The sequence below is a fragment of the Anas platyrhynchos genome, chromosome 14 (assembly GCF_047663525.1).
Source record: "Anas platyrhynchos isolate ZD024472 breed Pekin duck chromosome 14, IASCAAS_PekinDuck_T2T, whole genome shotgun sequence".
Classification (NCBI taxonomy): domain Eukaryota; kingdom Metazoa; phylum Chordata; class Aves; order Anseriformes; family Anatidae; genus Anas; species Anas platyrhynchos.
Genome location: NC_092600.1, coordinates 11121902 through 11141120, shown reverse-complemented (window position 1 = coordinate 11141120; position 19219 = coordinate 11121902). Strand labels below are relative to the sequence as shown.

Sequence of the window (19219 nt, the reverse complement as noted above, 5' to 3'; positions counted from 1 at the left end):
AGCTCTTTAGGCAGAAATTTTCCATGCTGGAAATTATTCACGCTGCTGGCTATTAAAAAAAAAAAAAAAAAGTAATTGGCTAAAAGGTTTCGGCTGCTTCTGAAAACATAGTAAGAGGGGAAAAATAGTTTTCATGTGTCCAATTCTGATGATCTTTTTGATGCATTAGAGGAAGGATTGGAAACTGGAGCCACAGGTGATCCCTGTGTCAAGAAACTGTCTTTTGGATTATCCAGTGAAAATCCATCCAGACTTGCTCATACTCACAGCTCTGAGCAATCTCAGTGCCTGCATGTTTGGGGAGAGATATTTGTTAATTTAATATCTGTGTGCCCAGCCATTCTGGCTGCACTTTGCGCACTCCTGCCAGAAGCTGAGCGGGATTTTGTTTTTTTCAACAGCAGCTCTGGCCACATTTGGGTGAAGGTTGGTGCACCCTCCTCTGCTGTCAGCAAGCCTCCTGCTGAGCCCAGGCAGTGGGACGAGGAAGGCGTTTGATCCAAGCAGGAGAGGAGAGATGATGTTCTTGGGGAGTCAGTGAGGGCAGTGGGACCAGAGGGTTAAGTGATGCTGGTGTTTCAGAGCAGTCCCAGCACAGTTGTGTGAGTGGCTGGGGATTTTCTCCTGGTATTCCCCAGTGGGGTTGCAGCTGAATCGTTTGTCACCTTCCATTGTGGCCAAACAATTATTTTAGGAGTAGGGCCAAGTCAAACACACGCACTCCTACTACTGACAGCCTCGCTGGCTGTCCTGCTCCCACTGCGGTCGGAGGGCAAAGGGGCCATTTGGGGTCCTTCCCTCCCCAGCTACACTGGAACAGTCCTTGAAACAAGAACTGCCAAATCAGCTGAACTGGGATGAAGCCTGCAGTGAACCCAGTGCTGTTCCCTGCCTCTGCACACAGACGTGCAAGAGTGGCTGCGTCCCCCTTACCGAAATAATGCTCCCTCTGGCCCCGATGTGCTCAACGCCCACTGCTCTGTGCCCCCATCTCTATCGCCTCTTCAGGAGTTGTCTTTCCACCAGAAAAGCACATTGATGGTCAGAAACCACCTTGCTCATCACAGTATTGCCTGCAGTATGTGCTGTTACCACCTCGGGAGCATTCAAGATTTTGTTTGAATACTGTGAACTTCTACAGCTCTTTCCTTTGGCTGTCATCGATACTGACAGACTGGCTCCTCTGTGCAAAAGTCCTAGTTTGGCACAAATGCGGGTGTATAAATACTGGCCTGTGTTGCAAGAGAAAAGCTATGGTGAAATTCATCCTGAAAATCCCCAAATAATCAGTGTTTTGTTTAAGGCTTTGAGTTCTCTTGTTGGAAGCTGCTAGAGGTTGTAAGCTCCCTGGGGACCCTGGTGCTTTCCTAGCTGTGTCTCAGGCATCTTTAATGGCTGGGGCAAGTTACCTTTCTCACAAAGACCCCTCAGTCACTGTCCCCTGCACTGGTTTGTGCAGACGAGAGGAGGAGATCCCTGCTTTGTCTGGGCCAGCAGAAGTGTCCTTAGGTGCTGAGCCCTACAGGAGAGGTCCCGTCTGCCACTTCTGAGGCTTGCCAGGTCCATGATGATGGAAAAACTATGGAAATTCAGTGTTACCAGTGTGTAAGGTTGTAGGATAAAAGAAAGAAGCAGCAATGGATTTGCAGTAATAAAATAAGTTAATATCTCACCAGTATCTTAGTTTGCAGCCCTGGTTAATTAGTGCAGTGAGTCACCCCGTGGCCTCAGGCAGTGCTGGGTGCTGCCACCCTTTGCTATTCCCTCTAGAGGTAACGGCTGCAGCGGCCTTCCCAAGCACCACCCTGCTTTTCTTTAAGCAGGATGAGACCTTTTTCTGCCTAATTACTTGCTTTCCTCCTTTTGGCTGCAGCATAGGCCATCCCTTGGTTGCACAGGTCAGCTCCCATACAGGGACCAGTGCCCAACATTTGTTCTAGAATTTAGCGTGTGCCCAGCACGAGGCAGAGGCTGCTTCCTCACCTCACAGCTGTTTGGAAATACAAATGTTGTATTTCATGTGTTGGGAAGTATGCAGGACCTGCTCTGGGGTTATCACGAGAAGGCTTGGCGTACTGTGCCAGGCGATGAAATTGGGAAAGGGAGTGCTTGAACAGGCTAACACCTCTCTCCTCCTATGTGCTGTTCACTGCAGGAGGAAATCAGGGCACTGGGTTAATGCTCCGGAGCATTTTTGCTGCTCTGTGTATGTAAATCTCTATACTAAGCTTCCTACTCCCAGTCCTTGTTTTTCTCCGTATTCTCCGTATTTCTCAGTATTTCTCCACTGCTGTGTGGTGTTTTCCATCACACAGCAATTTACATAATATCAACGTGTGACGGAGGAAAACAAAACAAAAATCAAAACCAACCCCTACAGGAAGTTGCAGTTCTGAAATATGAACCCCCAGGTAACTAACTGTGTGATTTGTAGTAAATTTGTAACGACAAATACTAAACTCGGTTCTGCATGAGCCTCTTGGCTGGAGGAATAATTTCCTTCGAACGGGGTTGGGGCTCTTTCATAACTCGTGGCGTGCCAGATGTGAGCTATTGGGAGCAGATGGATGCTGTTCCTAAGAAATAAAGGCAATAAGATTGATGCTCGCAAGGATGCCAGTTGTGTTCTGGACACTAATTGAGGCTGGCAGGTATGCTGGAAATTTTTTGCTGGCACATAAGCTGATGATCAGATACGTGAAGGGCTTTCTCTGGGATCATTTTCAAAAAGATTTCAAAAAGATTTCTCGTTTTCAAAGATCAAGGATTGGGATTTTGTGTGCCACAGAGATGCTCCCTGCATTGCCTGCAGGTGAGGAGCTGGCCGTGACTGCAACACTCCTTTGGGTTGTGTCAGGCCCTGCTTGGGAGGAGTTTAACAAGCCTTTTGGAAGGCTCCTCTTAAAACCATTGTCTGGAGAGGCGGTACTGGTTAGAGATCAGATACTGGCTTGCATTTTATGTGTTGGTTTCATTTTTTTTTTTTAATTATTTATTTTATGGAAACCCCGAAAAAAGACACATTTTTTCCACACTTTGTAATTATGAGCTCATCAGCCACAGAGGTAGTTGTTTCAAGTCCTCATGTGACCAAGAGCCACGGTTGTCTTGCCATGCCCGTGATGTGTTCTTACACGCAAACTTGACCTTTTAACATCTTCCTGCTCTTGTCTGTGCCCAGGCAGGGCGCTGTGCTGTGCTCTCTGCTTATTTTGCCTTTCAGCTGCAGCCACCCTGGCTCTTTTTGGTCCTGTTGAGTTTTGCATCGGGGATAGCAAAACTGATGTCTCTGCAGTCAGGAATGGATCTGATCCATTAGGAAATGAGCCGTGATGGAGGTACCAAGCATTTGACATTTACACCATGGCTTGCCTTCTTGCCACCAAAGCAGGAGTATCTCCTCTGGCAGGCAGCTGCAAGCCCTTCAACTTCAAACTGCAGTACAGGGGTGCACTCCCTGGGCTCAGGTTAACCTGTGATTTTTCTGCTTGCACTCAGTAACTTTTCTCCTAGTCTTCCACCCAGCTGAAGGCTGTAGGAAGAGAGGGTGATGCCATGTGGCTGCTTCTCTGCACAAAGGTTTAATTGTGAGTCCAGGGAAGGAGACGTGACATAGTCTGCAGTAAATGTGCTTGCTGCATGGTTCAGAGACAGACAAAATGAGAATTTTAAGCATACTTAAAAATGGCTCTGGCTTTCTCAACCGCTGTGTGCGCATCGAGTGTGTTTCCCAGTCCTCTGGTCTGTCCATATGTTTAACAAATCCTTCAGGTTCTTAGCTGGAAACTTTCAGCCTTGACCCACCTGGAGCTATGTCATCTTGGAGAGAGTCCTGCATCCCTCAGGCCAACAGCTTTGTGTGTAAGAGGGGAAAAAAAAAAAAAAACACAACACAGACTGCTGAAGTGGTGCCTACTTTTTATGAGAAAATTGGCAAAAGGCAGTGGTGTGTGCGTGTTGTCTCTACGTGAAAGACAGATGAGCCGTTCTGGAGGGGGTTCTTCACCTGCCACGCACGTGCAGCAGCGAGGGAAAGTCAGTGTCTGAGTAATTCAGCCCATTTTAAAATAAAAGGTTATGTTAAAATGGGCTCAGAAGACGCTGGCTGGCACACAGAGGAGAATTGTTCTTGTCAGCTTGTTTCAGGCTGCTGGCCTCTTGAAAAATTAAAATGAGCCTGCTGCATTGCTTCCCTGCTGCGAGACGTGCTGGCACAGGGTGCGGACCCGACGAGCCCCATGCTGGTCTTCCTCTGCTTCTGCTCCTCTTCCTCCTCCTCCTCCTCCTGCGCTGTGCCGGGGGCTGCGGCTCTCAGCAGGGCAGTGAGCGTTATCTTCATTCTCCAGACGTAGAAAGCCAGGGGCAGGAATGCAAAGCAATTTGTCCCCATCAGCACAAGGTGGAAACACAGCGTACTTTGCCGCTTGTATTTCATGCCTGTCCTGGGCTGGAGGTGGCATTTCTGATGGCCTCTTTGATGGAGGAAAGGCCCTAAGGCAGCTCGGTCACTCTGCTGCTTAGGAAGATGGATGTCTTTTTGTGTCCAGGGACTGTAAACAGGGCGCTTTTGAGTGCTATTTCGTAACAGGGATCTTATTTCAACACTCTGGGAATTTCTTTTTTCCCGGGTTTGTGGAGTTCAGCAAAATTCTGCACATTTGTGTGTGAAATGACTGCACCCAGCCACAAATATAAATCAACAGGATCTCTCCCTTAGACAGCTGGATCATGAAAGACAGGCACTTGCGTGACCAAATACAAGAAAAAACCCACAACTTCCTATGGTGAGGTTCCTGCTACAAAGCACGGGCAAGGCTTTTTCCTTTGTTCCTCTGTGTCCAGACTTTACCGAGAATAACGAGCTTAAGCAACATGCAGAAGCATAGAAAAGGTGAATTGTCGTAATCTAACTTGCGAAAAGAAGAAACACTTTCCATTAAGTAAGGACGACTGCTGTCTCTGTAGAAGAAAGAGCCTGCATTTTTCCAGTACTACATCAAAGATCTTACTCATTCTCTCTCCCTTCATAAAGAATACGCACAGTCCCATGCACTTCAGCCTGGTTAAAAGCTGGCTCCTTAATCCTTTTCTCTCCAAACGTCTCCCATTTATAGCTTTCCAGCATTTGGCAGCCGGCAGCCAGCACATTCCCGTGCGTGTTAGCGCCAAGGCAGGTCAGTTGAGTTATAATTGGCTCTCGCTGGCACTCTGACTAGCTGCTAAATTCTTTACCTGGCAGCCGAGCAGGGCTCTGAGCTGTTGAAAGCCATGCCTGCCCCTGGGACGCTGCAGCCAGTCCTCCCAGCAGGATGGCGTGGGATGAAAGTCCCCAGGACCAGCACACACCTGGGGCAAGCAGGCGTCCTCGGCAGGTTTGATTCTTGTAGCTGAAACCTTCCTTGAGCAGCTTGCTGGTAGCAATTCTCGATGGTTTTTGATGGGCTCCAAGCTGATGGCCAGCCTTGGCCCTTCTGCTTTGCTCCTGGATCTGCCGTGGTGTCCCCATGGACATTCCATAAATGACCACAGCGTGGGCATTTAGGAAATGGGAGCATCCCTGCGTCTTTATGGCAAGCGGGAGATGGAAACAAGAACAAGGAGAGGTGAAGAGCAATGGTCTGGGCTTTTCATGTCCTTGCAGAGGGAGGTGATAAAGGTGAAGGGATGGTGGGTTTTGCATCATGCTCATTTCTCACCTCTTTTTTGTGCCTTCCGTTCAGTTGCATCAGGTTTTCCCAGGTCTAACGCAGTGCTGGAAATCCTGACCCTGCTCTGGTGGCTGAAAATGCTTTCAGTAAAGGACCCAGTGCTCTGAGAGTCCCGCAGCAAAACGAGGTGTGGACCTCTGGTGTGATCCCCACGGGGTCCCAGTGGGCCTGGGGAGAAGGGACAGATTTAACTGCTTGCTCTCCCTTTCCGGCACTTTTGCTCCATCCAAGAAGTGATGCTCCTCTCCTTTTATTTCCTTTGCCTTTTTTGTTTTTCCTTCTCCAGTGCATTCTGCCCTGAGGCTTGCCTGGCTCCTTGTCCCCATCTTTGGGACCCAGCTCAGACTTTTCCTGGGTATGCGACACTCATCCTGCCGGAGCTGGGAGCAAAGAGGAAGGCAGGTCTGTGCCAGCCAGGCTGCTCTGCTGGATGGATTAGGAGAGAAGGATGGGTGTGCAGGATCTGCCCTTCCTCTGTGATTCATGCCTTCCAGCTGGCCGGCAGCAGGAAAGGGGGACCTCATTAACCAGAAAATGGAGAGGGGAAAACATGCAGTGGTGCCAGCGGGTGGATGCTGAAGGGCTCCAGCAGCCTGCACATCCCCTCTGTGGCCGCTCCTCATTTTTTCCTGCCAGCAGCTGGGGCTTGAGGGTACTGCTGTGCATCACGCCCCTTCTGCTCATCTTCCCGTCATCTGATGTTATCTAGGATTGCGCCGTCGGTGATAAGCTATGTGAAAAATGTTCTCTCGTGAGCTGTCTGCATGAGGACAGCCAACGTTTTCCCTGTCTGAGTTTCACCTCCCTGATCCTAAAATACTTTCTGCCTTATTGGAACCACATCTTGAGGCCTTGGCAATGGTGGTGAGTCAATGAGCAGTGAACGAATAACAAATGATGGTTGTGGCTGTCTTTACCTAGCAGTGTGGAAATTAGATCTTAGAGATTAGGTTTGGTAGGTGCAATTAAAGTTGGTGAAATTATTGTTTTAATACTGTCTTTGATAGAACATTCGATGTTTGGGCAAGAAATAGTATTCAAATTTCCTTTTTTTTTTTTTTTTCATTCGGTGTTGGTACCATCTTAACTTAGCCAAATGGGGCGTATTCTGATACGTGCACGAATTCCTCGTGCTCCTGTTTTCTCTACAAGCAGAGCTTGCTGCTCATTTACAGTCAGTGGTGGTCAGGTACTTAACCTTTCTGGAAAGAGAGAAGATAGCTGCTTATTTTGTCATAGCAGACTTTGGGAAATGCCTCCCTCAAAGAGTAGCTTTGTGACAGAGAGGCGATGCTCCTGAAGGCCAGCAGATCCCTGTTAGCAGTGCAGCATCACCTGGAGGTGGAGGAACATTCCTGTGGGCTCAGGGTGGCTCCTGGGGGCCAGGAATGAGGAAGAGGAAGGTGGAGGTGGGACCCATCCCTGCGTCTTGCTGCAGGCAGAAATCCATTTGTTTCAGCTGCATTGTGCAACTGCGCTCTCAGGTATCTGGACAGCTTGTCTCGGGCACCGCAGGGTCACCTGAACTGGTGTCTGGGGGGTTTTCAGCCTCATGGAACGCAGCTGACATTCTTCTGGGAGTGTTTCTAGGAAAAAATATTGCTGAAAAAAATGAGGGAAATACTACTTTCCATAAAGCTTAGGTTGTGGGTCTGCCTGCCTCATTGAAAAACTGGGTCTGCAGAGCTGCTGCTGGTATCAGGCACCACCACTCTCCTGTCCCAGGAAAAACTGGGTGATAGAAGCTACCAGCACCCATGCTGGAGACACAGAATCTGGGAGTTCTCGCCCAATCTCATCAAACAGAAAGTTGCAATCCTGTATTTTTTTAACAGCATGCGTACATGATGAGAATGACTGCTGGAACGGCCCCTGAAGAAGCCTTTGTGTTGGGCCACGCAGCGTGCCAAGCAGGCTGGGAAGCCAGGCAGCGCTGCAAAATGATCGCGTTTCCTTGTCCTGTGCTGGGAGGAAAGCTAGTGCCTAAACTTTAGCAAAGAAAGAAACTCAGTTCGGTACATGTAAAACGTTTTTAATTTAAAAATTAATAATTACCATCAGTAATTATTGCTATTAATTATTAATTTTTAAAAAGAACTTTCTTATTGATGAGTCACTTAACATGTAAATTCCTTCTTATCATCGTGGCTAGGTTTTACCATTGAAAATGAAATGTTAATTGAAATGGATCCCCATCTGCTGATCTCTCCTTGTGGCAAGGCAGCATTTTCCAGCTCCTCTCCTCTCCCTCTCTGGCTGCCTCCAGGAAAAAGAAAAGTCCTGCTGGGATGTCCTGGGAAGCTCCAAGGTTTCTGCATCGGAGGTGGCTGCTTTCCACCTGCCAACAGGTGCCTTCTTTAAGCCTCAATACCCTGGTGTTGTTTTTTTTGTTTTGTTTTGTTTTTTAAATCAGCCCATGGATTTGGCCAGAGGCTTTTCAGGCTATCTCTTTTAATATCTCTGTGGTAAGACTGTGCTTAGAGAAGGGCTCTAACGTCCCCCAGGGTTTGGGTGCTGTTACGGGTTCATGCTCCTTAGGGGTTTAGTTATGCTTACAGTTCTTGGCATTGCTCTCTCTCCCCCTATCCCTGCTGGGTCCTAAAAAAGCAGATGTGGTTCCAGCTTTGTGGTTTGGGTTGATTTCGTGTGTTTGAAATCTGCATTTTCACGATCAGAAAGTGTCGGGGCTGCTCTGCGGGCTGCTCTTTGCCTGCTGTGGGGCTTTGTGCTTGCTGGCTTCAGTGTCTGGGGAAATAACGAGCATCCCAGGTCAGGAGGGTGCTCTCCTTGTCCCCCTGCAGAGGCAATGCATCTGGCTGTGTGCATTCCTAAAGGCTCCCCAAGATCGCAGCTCCGTTGCACAGCACTGCCCTGGTAAGTGCATTAACTCCTCGGTAAGCTGCGAGGCCGGTCTCCCCCATCAGATATCCTTTAACAGCAGCGCTCTGGATTTGCAATAAGCAGAGTTTCTTGGCGAGCTCCAGTCCTCTGGCAAGGGCTGCCTGGACTCAGCAGAGCTCTGAAGCCCCAGAGTGCATGTGTGTGCGCTGGCTGTGGAGGCTTCCTGCCGTGCTCAGGCTTTGGGCACTGCTGAACTTGGCACCTCTAAATCCCACCCTTTCTGTAAACAGAGGAATACAAGGGCAGCTTGTGGTGCTCCTGGCCACCCAGCCTGGTGCTCGGATGCTCCCCGGAGAGATGCTGCTGGCGGAAAGAGGAGAGGGAGGAAAGGAGCAAGGTCATGCTAAGAAGGCATATGTGTTTTATATGGAAACCCTGTCTGGGGGCAGACAGACCTCAAAGGTTTGCCTTACATCGTGTTTCTGTCCCACTTGTGTTATGGCCCTGGTTCCTACGGAGCTGCTGGTGACAGGCACCCCCGTCAACCTGAGCAGGATGAAATCTTCCCTTGCGTGGAGGGAAAAAAACCTCCACACAGGCCATTCTGCTGACTGTGCTTGCTCAGCTGGAAAATGGGGTATGTGTTTAGAGAAGGAACAGCAGGGAAAATAGCTGGTTAGGAAGAAGCCTGATGCAAGAGGAAGGTCATGAGGCTCCTGTTTCTGACCAGCAATGCTCTCCCGAGTGGTGGGACTGCAGCTTTTGCGGTGCTGCCTGTAGCTCGAGTGCCGCCTCCTTTGTCTCGTCACGTTCGGGCCTGCCGCAGATTTAAAACTTTACATTAATTTCACGGAAGGAATGCACACCAGTCTGCTTTTCTTCGTGTGCTGGAGTGGGGGCAGATTTTTGAGAAGGGAGGGGTTGAAGAGAAATTGGATCGTGAGCTATTTGGGGAAGAAGCTAGCGAGAAGTCATCCAGAGGTTTTGGCAAGCACGTGGCCTGGAGCGGGGTGGCACACACGTCGAGCCTCTGCTGGGCGGCTGGTTGCTGAAGTGTTTGACTGGAGGTTACATCTTGGTGTGAAGCACGAGAAGCACGAGATTCGATGTGCAACGAGACCTGCCTGGAGCCTTTGGCCTCAGCTCCCACCCCCTTGCTGTACCTCAGCTGCTCAACACACACAATCAGGCAAATTTGTTGGTATTTCTCCACCGGTGTTTCCATTTCCACAGCAGAAACCCAGTCTCATGACCTCGCGGTCTTCCAGGCAGATCTCCCCCCTAGCATCCCAGAGCAGGATGTGGGTGAATGCAAACTGTCTCTGCAGCCTTCCCTGTGACTGCTGCTGCCGTGACAGCTCAGGCGATGGTTTCGGTGGTTGCCCTGAGGTCTTTGGGCCGAGGCAGGTGGCTCAGCTCTTTCCTGCTCCCGTGCCGAGGCTCCTTGCGGGGCTGGCACAGCGCCGGGTGTGCTGGAGTGGGGAAGTTCCCATGGCGAGGAAGAGGAAGAGGAAGCGGCGCAGACCAGCATCACCCCCAGGTATTGCTCAGTTCCCAAGCACGTCTCCTGGCAAGAATAATTTCCCATGGCTGGGTCGCCCTGGTGAGTTGTGGATGTTTATTGATTGTTTGGTGTTGTCTCCACGTCCACCCCTCCGCTCCAGGTGTGGACGTGGAGAGCTGCAGCTTTCACTGCTCTTTGGTATGGTCTGGGGCCTGCCTACTGGGTCACTGCCCCCAAATCAGATGTAAAAAGCCATTTAAATGGCCCTAGAAGCAGACAGAGGGGCAAACGTGGGGAGGAGGCTGTGTTAATGGAGATCACTGCTTTGGGATCGCTGGGCGCAGAGGCACTGTGCTGCTGTCCAAATGTGAGGTTTTCTCTTTTATTATTTTTAATTCATTTTTAAAGCAGTATTGTCTTTCCCAAATATGTTTTTGACAGAAGGGGAAACAAGTAGTGCTTTTCAGAATAGTTTGAGCCAGCCAGGAACGGGTGATGATTCTGGATCACCATGACTTTGTCTTTGGCCCATCTGCTGCAGTGGGGCTGTGATGGTGACATCGGTGATTAGAAACTCCCAGCCTGTCACCATGAGTGACTAACCTGGATAATCTGTTAGTGATTTCTGGGGTTGTAAGTTTCAAGGCCGGATGATGAAAGACGAAGCTCGTTACACTGAGGTCGAATAAAGGCTTTTAGGGGCTAGATGCTTGGGTCCAGGCATTGCTTTTCTGGGAATGCCCGGTGATGGTGCAGTGCCCAGCCTGCTGGCTCTCAATTGCTCAAGCTGATGAGTGTGTCAAGCAAGCCCTGGCAAGGTTTCTGCTCAAAGAACCAGCGTGTGCTCTGCCTGGAAACATCTCCAGCTCTGGACAACAGAAGCATTTTGCCTGGTTGCTCTTGGAGACCTCACGTTGCGCTTGGTTCCCTGAACCCACGTGGAGGACAGGAACAGGAGGGCCGGGGAGGTGCAGAGCTGGCAGTCACTGCTTTTTGGGGGGCTGCCTAGGGCAGGACATGGCCGGGGGTGCTTCCTGCCCCGTGCCCGCTTCCCTTTCCATGCGAGGGAGCTATTCACAGACACTGACATCTCTCTGTCTAACGCTTCCTGTGATTTCATAGGAAATTTCTCTTGCAGTGGCAGCTGCTGCCAATTTGTGTAGCCCTTTTCTCTGACCTCAGTTAATTCTTTTTTTGTCTATTGCTGAGCCAGGCTTAAAGTTTTCCATCAGGTTTTCACAATCCGGCCTCTGTGATGCCGTTTCCTAGTGCTGAGCAGGTCAGGATCACCCTGCCCAGTAACATCAAACGCATTTCAATTCATCCCTTGCACCAGAAAAGCAGGGACTGGGGAGAAGCTGTGGTCATCAGGAAACTGCTTGGTTTTGCTGCCCGTCCCCTCTAATTTCAGTCTTTGAACATCCAGCTCGCACTGAATGGTCCCAGTGAGCTGGGTGCTCCAGGACAGGTGGCTTTGACTGGTCAAAGTGGTGGCACAGCACCAGTAGAGCAGTGAGTCCTTCCCCAGGCTCAGCATCACCAGCGCCTGGGGGCTGAGCTTGCTCCACGTTGGTTCTTCTGTCTCCTGGGCTGCTGTGCTTCCACCTCTGGTTTCTTCCCAGTTTGTGGAGATGACGGGAAGGTGCCTCTCAGAGCACAGCAAGGAGACTAAACAGCAGCTGCCCAGGAGCTGCTGCCAGATGTTGCTGTCTCTGCAGACTCTGCTTGGCAGATGTTCTCCAAACAAGCTGGCTCCAGGGTACCAGGGTGCTCTGATCTGCAGGAGAGCATTTGCAAAGGCTTTGGTTCACGTCTCCGAGTGGCCCTGTGGGCGCTGCTGTGAAAACAGGCAGTGTCCGGACCTGCTTCCTTTTCCCGCTGCCTTTCGAGATGAGCGGGACACGTCTGGAGGAGATTTTGGTTGAGGGAGTCAAGGAGGTCAGAGTGAACGTGTGTGAATGTCCCTGGCTGGAGCTGGCCTCCATGGGAACAGCGGGGCATGCAGGATGTCTGCCCGCCTGCTGCCTTCCCCTCTCCCTAGGGACACAGGGACCAAGGGGAATTTTGGAGTGCGGGGTGAGAGCGGGTTTGGCTCAGGCCCTTCTTTTCCCCACGGGAAGCGGCTGCCTCCTCTCAGCGGGAGGCTGTCGCTTTCACAAAGAGCCTCCTGTGACTCCGCTGCCCACGCCGAACCGGATTGTGAAGCCTTTTGTTCTGTTGAATTCTTTTTTTCTTTTTTTTTCCCCTTTGGGTGGTGTCAAAAGCCAGCTTCTGGGCTCAGGGTAATAATGGCAGTGCCTGGTGCGGGCATGGATTAGGTCAGCTCTTGCTTGTGAGACCAAAGCAGAGAAATACGGCTTTGCTCCGAACCTCCGTCACGTAGCCAAAGCAAATCCTGCCAAGAAGAGAAGAGGGAACTTCCCTCTCCCTGCAACTGCGGCTCATGCATCATGTCCTGGTGTTGTGCAAGACTGGAAGAGTTTGCTGTCCTCGCCTGGGTGTTTCATCACCACCATCCCGATGTGCTGGTGTATCTGGCTGTTGGGTGAGATGCAGCATCCCCTTGGTGAGCTGGCAGAGACTGGCTTTCTCTTCTGCAGTCCTGGGGTGACCCACACAAGTCACAACACTCGGGAGCAGAAATCCTCAGCTTCCCAGCTGGCCACAGCAGCTCGACAGGAGCAAATCCCACAGTCCCCACCGGTTGCAGAGCACCTGCAGCCAGCGTCAACCTGTGCTCCTTCCGCTCCATTGCTATCGGGGAATGCATTTCACTGTCACGTTTTTCTTTCCACTGCACCAGATTTAAATGAAAAATAACGTATCTTTTTTTTTTTTTTCCCCCACCAAAATACGAAGGTGCAAAACTTTTCCACTCTGTAGTGGAAAAGAAGCGAAGCGATGACGTGCCTTATTAGCTCCTGGCACTTGTTTTAATTTTTTGCAGAGACTTCTCCGGGCTTGGCTGGGGCCAGAAAACGATAGGGCATGCTGGCAGCTCTGCTCCTCCAGCAGCCATCCATCCCTGCGGCGTTATGCTGTCTGCATTAACAGCTCTTATTTGGGCAAAGCCCTTCCTGAATGCTCTGCTTCCTGGGAATACTGCTGAGTGCGAGCATTCTCCCTCCCCGAGGACCCCTGGCAGCCCGCAGCACCGATAATTGATTCAATTAGGATGTTATCTTATGAGTTTCCTGTTAACGAAGAAGCTGCCTGCCAGTGTGTTAGCTGTTGATACAAAGCTGCTGGCGAAGGGCTCGCTCTCCCCGGGTGCCCAGCCGGCGTTGTTGCCTGTCCTGCTAACAGACAGCTCGGCCACAGGCCGGCAGGGGAACACGGAGCTCCTCGGCTTGTGCCACGAGTGTTAGCCCTGCTGGCGTCTCCAGGTTAATAAGGCAATCAGCAAATTGATAAGATACGGTAAATAGGTGCTGGGGATGTATGCAATGGGATAACCACGGCTCTGTGCCCCGTCCTCCTGCCAGGAGGAGCCCCGCTGCAGGTTGGTGCCCTGCTGGGACATCCGTGCCACGGTCCTGGTGCAGGGAGGCACGGGTGTGTGTGAGCACCGTCCCGCCCAGGGATTTCTGCAAATGATTTGGTGAAAAATGCCTGCAATACTTCAAGTTTCTGCCTAAGAACAACACACCAAAATGCATCTACAGCATCTACTTCTTTTTTTTAAGGTTCTGCCTCCATTACTTTTAAATAATCTTGGAGGGGGAGAAACAATAGGGTTCTTGTTTGCTTTTTTTTTTCCCCTCATGTTTTTTTTCCCCCCCGGCTGACTGCATTGCTGAGAGCAAGACTGGCGCTTGGCCTCTGTGCTGCCCCACGCTCCGCATGGATAGCTGCTCTCCAAAGGGCTCTGCGTCTGTCTGCTGCTTGTCTGCCTGCTTTCCCCCCTCTCCCCTGGATCTTGGATGGCTGGGCGAGTTTTCCCTTCTGGGAATGTGATGCGATCAGTCTCGTTCGGAGCTTGGATGGAAACCCTGGCTGCTGACATGATTTGTGGGAGTCTCCCCGCGCTCGCCGCCTTTGTTCCAAAATTCCTCGCCTGCTGGGAGCGCGTTTCCCTGCCGAGGCTGAGCAGGAAGGTGCTCTGAGATGAAACGTGCCTGGCTGGTGTGCCTCTGTGCATCTTCTGGTGCCTCTCTGTGCATCTGTCCCGCAGGGTGTGTGGGCTTGTTGGGTGTTTGCCCATTTTCTATACTTTTTTCCAGGGTTCCTGGGCAAGAGCAGTGCAACAATCTGCTGGAGTCTCTGTCCTGTAAAATCAGCTGGGATGGGATGGGCCAGAAGGGGTCCAGGGAGCCTCAAAACACCGAGACCTGCCAGCTGCGTTCCTCCAGCTCTCCAGTGCCACCTCCCAGCCCCGAGGCTGACTTTTCCCCACTGCTGTTACATTCTTCTCCTCGCTGCAGCTTTGTGTTGTGGTGCTGCAGTGGAAGACCTTCCAGCCCGGGACTGGCAGGCTGCTTTCTGCAGACGTGGGCTGTTGTATCTTGTGAACACAGCCTGCCTGCCGTGCTCGGAGCCAGCTCTGGGGCTGTTTTCTTTGGAGTAGGTTTCTCCCTGTTCCTCAACCACAGGATTATGTCTAGCAAACCTGATGAACTAGCGTGTGCTGCTGTGTGATGTGGCAGCTGGGCTGGGTGGGATGCAGGGCACCGAGCCCTCTGCCTTGCTCCTTCAAGGGCTGGGGGCAGCAGGGCAGCTGCAGCAGGAGAGAGACCCCTGTGGTTCCTCCTGCTTTGAGCTCTGCCACGAGAGGCCCTTCGGTCAAGAAACAGCAGGAAACGGGGAGCTTCTGGGCTGAAATTCTGGCCTGGTTTGGTGGGATCACACGGCTGGGAGCAGCTCTGGCCAGGGGCACCATCCAGGCACGTGCACGTGGGAGAAACCACAGCCTGCTCCGCCTTGGAGCCTCTGGATGCTCCAGGAACGAGAGATGCTCAGCTCGTGCTCAAAAAACGAGAGGAGGGGAAAGCTTCCAGGGACTCAAATATTGCGCTGCTTAACAGCAATCAGATGTGCAGCGTTTGTGACTTGTTTTGTTTTGCTCGTCCCTTGCCTGTCACAAGCCCTGACGAGCTTTTCCAAACAGGAAGAGTTGGGGTTAGAGGCGGTCAGGCTCCACCGCTCCCCGCCGTGGCACAGCGCGGGTGTTGTGCAGGGTAACTGTTGGGCCATCCTTCATTCTTGTGGGTTGAGGGAAGAACGGGAGGGTTTTACGTGCCCCAGGAGCCTGGTGAAGCCGTGCTGCCTTGGCCGTGCTCGTTTGTGGCTGCCGGTAACGTCAGAGCTGTCCCTGGCTACTGCTGAGTCTGCGCTCGTTTTCTCTGTTGCAAACTCTAAAATTTGTAGTGGAAAGAAGCTGTAAGCACGGTCTGCTCGGGCTTATTGTCATCCTGGTTTGGAGATGGCTTGTTTTCGTTTTGAAGAGAATATTTGAGAGATTCTTTTGGTTTTCCTGTTGTGTTTGGGAGTGTTGGGGGAGGTTTATACGTATTTTTTTTAATCACAAAGTAGGAAAAATGCCTCCTTCCTTCTGCCCCCTCTCCACCAAGCCTCAAGAGTTTTATCCTGGTGCATTTAAGATCCAAAGGAGGAAAAAAAGGCAAGTATTTGATGTGCCAAAGCAAATGTGCTCTATGGACAGAAAGGGGGCTTAGCTTCACCGTCACAACACTTGAAACAAGCTCGTGCCTTGCAGTGGAGGAACCCACAGCCTTCAGCTAGGGGCAGATGGCTCCTGTAAATGTGGGAAAATAGGTGCCAAAGAACAAGATCCTTGAAAACCCAGGTGCTGGGACCCTGCAGCCCTCGGTGGGCCCCCTGTGATGCGGGGGTTCCTGACGTTTTGTGGCTGAGCTGCTGGCACAGGGGAGCACGGTATATTTGTCTGGCCATGCGGTGTTGCTTGTCCCTCTGCCTCCCGTGGGGCTGCTGCAGGATGGGTGGCTCTGTCTCTCCAGTTGTGTGGTTTCCTCTCTGCACAAAATGCTTTAAATATTAATTGTGCCAGGGGAAAATGAGTGTATAGGCTTTGTAGGAGGGTGTGCTTAGGGCAATTCCTGGGCAGATTGTCTCCGTTGTTTCCATAGGTGCTTAATTAGGTGCTTAATTATTTATGTGGAGTGCAACAGCTCTGATAGAAGACAGTGAAGCCCACTTCCAACACCTGGGGGACCAGGGAGCTCTTCAAGTGATGGGAGACAAAGCTCAGATCCATACCCTAGAGAAAACAAAGGAGAGTTTGCATCTCCATCCCCTTCCTTCCGACGGAGGGACTAGCTGAGCTGGAGGATGGGCGGATGAACATTTCCCCTCTTCTGCTCTGTTAAGTGCAAAGTCCAATCCAAGCAGTGTTTTCCAGCAAGGCCAAGCAAGGGAAATGCTAAGGATATGCATCCTGCCAGGGGCTTGGCGTTAAGCTATGTAAGCAGCATGCACACCCTGAAGCACGAGTACAGACACCCAGTGAACACCAGCAAGAGTGGGAGTTGTCCATCGCCTCTCCTTGCTGACCGAATTTACTGAGCGCAGTCTCCGTGCAGTTGCGTCGATCAGGAAATTATTCGTTCAGTGCTGAAGTTCTCAAACCTCTATCCCTCACAGCTTTTGTAGCACAAAGCGTTCCCCAAAGTTGACGCATAACTTCATGGTCTTGCCTGCAAGCATGAGGCTGTGCTCTGAGTCCAAGTCAGCTGTAGTCCAGGAGCTGTGTCAGTGCTGTGCTATGCTTGAGCTAATATATTCCTTGAGCTTAAAATATGCCTTTTTGTGAGGAGTTTTGGAGCTCCAGCGACTGAGGTCCATCGGGATGACACTTAGTTGCAGAAATGCAGGTGATGTTAACCACCCATGCTGAGCAAAATGATAGTGGTGAACAGCATCGGTGGTAAGAAATAACTTGAAAATAATAGAAATGCTGTTAAGATCTTGTGTTTCTGGCACTTCTTTGGATCCTTGGTGTTGTGGTCACCGTACCCTGGCTGGTCATGCTGTGTACAATGTCTCAGGACGCTGCTAGTTTGGATGTTCTCCCCAGGCTTTGCCTCCTGGGGAGCGTGGCTTTGGGTTGTGGGCACATAATTGACTTTAATCACTTTTCTTGCATTTCCTTTTCTAGATGCAAATGCTGGACAAGTTTCCGATGGAAGGAGGGCAGAAAGACCCCAAGCAAAGGATCATCCCCTTCCTGCCAGGTAGGAGAGAGGGCTCCAGTAACGAACCATGCTGGTTTTGGCATGGCAGTGACTTTTGTCCCAGTGTGTGCATACACAAGCTTTAGCTTTTACCTCCTGAACCATCTGAGCATTAGCAAGTTCTTCAGACAGTGCTGTACCCATTAAAACATCTGTAAGTGTTAGCAGGGCACCCCATGAATGTTAAGCCCTTCCCTACTTGCACAGCTTTTGTCAGGAGCAGCCCCACAGCAGCATGCTTGTTTTTGGGAAGGGCACGGCCAGCATGATGCAGAGCTGAGGATGGTGTGAGGCTCCCCAGGAAATGCTCGTTTGCTGTTTTTCCTGTCCCGAGTAATTCAAAGGGCCGTCCAGAGAGAAAGAAGTACCAATTGAATTCCATATGTTAAATCGAGCTGACTGGCAGCCTTGGCTTCCTCCTGTGATGTTTGGGACTGGCAGCTCAAAGACGGGATTTCTGTGGCATGGCGCGTGTCCTGCCAGTCCAACGTGCAGCCGAGGATTTGCGTGCCCAAGTACCAGATGCAGTGGCCCATTTCAGACTTTGTGGTGGGGAGGATTGCTTGTGGCTGCCCTCTGAGGCTGATGTTACAGGGGGAAGAAAGAGCCCTAATGTGCCATGCAAAAATACCCAGACTGAGGGGACCCTGCGAGCCTTTTGTGCACCCATGGCTAATGTGTTTGACCACAAAGTTGTCTTTACCCCCACCCACAAGTAGCTAATGGGCATATTTAGAAATGTCACGGTACCATAATCACTTCCAGTGACTGTCAGGCTTACTTAATGTAGCCCTTTGTGCTGTGTTCTGCCTCCTGGCTTTTCTAGACACACAAAGACATTCAGTGGGGTTTAGTTTTCTCTGACTGGCTTGAAGAAAATCATTTACACCCCCTTCTGAGAGTAAGAGGATCTTGTCCGGATTTCCCACCAAGGGATTTCTGCTTCTGGCTTGTTCCTTGTGTTGTAACATCAGCAAAAACAAAGTACACCTGACGTTAATACCGAGGAAAAGCCTTTGCTGCACAACCACTCCTGCCAGCAAGGACTGGGGAGAAAAAAAGGAAGCCAAATTGGCAAAGGGCATAACTTGGAAAAATTGGACTTACAGTTTGGCTGCGCTGCACTTGCAAAGAATTCCCACCAAAATGCCGCTATTTTTGGAAGGTAGCATCAGGCTCAGGAAGCCTGCTTGGAGCCCTGCTTCTCACAGCAGACTCATCAATACGTGTTTGTTCTTCTTTGTGTCGAAATAGTTTCCTTTCGCTGAGCAGCATGTCACTGGGATTTCCATTGGAGGAAAAAAGGGAGTTGAAGTTCCCGGAACATAAAGCCTGGATCTTGTGTAATAAAGCAGTTTGGGCTAGTGAGGATGACCGTCCTCTGTAGGAACTTGTGCATTTGTGTGTTTCTTCTGGAGAGGTGTTTGCCCTTTTGCTGTGGCTCCCTTTTTACAACAGGATTAAATAATACAGTTTTTAGAGATAGTCACATGTTGATGTGGAAAACTGCTAGACCATGCTAGATGCAGAAGGTTTTCTTGATTTTTTTTTTTTATTTATTTTTTTTAAACTTCTGCAATGGCTGAGAAGAGAGACCATTGTTATACAACAGTTGGCCTCTTTGGGTTTATTCACCACTTACACTTTCAGGTGCCAGCAAGGGGTAAGGGGTGGCTGTGGTGAGAAGATACTAGCGTGGAATGGTGGCCTACCTCTAAGCAGGAGATCGTCACTAGATGGGAAATCTCACATCTCCTTATCCCCATGGGACAGTTTCAGAAGCCCTCTAGCTTCAGAGAAGCTGTGTTATTAAGTGGGGAGATGGTGGCTTTCCCACGAGCGGTACCTCCTCAGTGAAATTGCTTGCAAGCCATCTGCTTCTGAAAGGACTTCACTTGGGCGTAAGGGAAAGCTTTTTTTCTGGCTGTGCTGGGGGATGTGCTAAGCAGAATGGT

At 50.6% G+C, this 19219-nt stretch overlaps 1 protein-coding gene across 13 annotated transcripts in view; it reads left to right on the top strand.

Annotated features, from left to right (window-relative positions):
• The window catches only part of SH3PXD2B (SH3 and PX domains 2B), a 72440-nt gene that overhangs the window by 14916 nt on the left and 38305 nt on the right, over positions 1-19219 (top strand). For 7 of the 13 annotated variants that reach the window (XR_005269368.2, XM_038186481.2, XM_038186485.2 and 4 more), the window contains exons 3-5: positions 7861-8056; positions 14277-14616; positions 17189-17264. Coding sequence is in view for 12 of the 13 variants with exons in the window: in XM_038186481.2 (XP_038042409.2) it covers positions 7881-8056; positions 14277-14616; positions 17189-17264 (592 nt within the window). In the remaining variant the exon portion in view is untranslated. Of the gene's footprint in view, positions 1-7860; positions 8057-8509; positions 8583-14276; positions 14617-17188; positions 17265-19219 lie in introns of those variants that run through there. The other 6 variants (XM_038186487.2, XM_072023317.1, XM_072023318.1 and 3 more) reach the window with 3 other exon arrangements.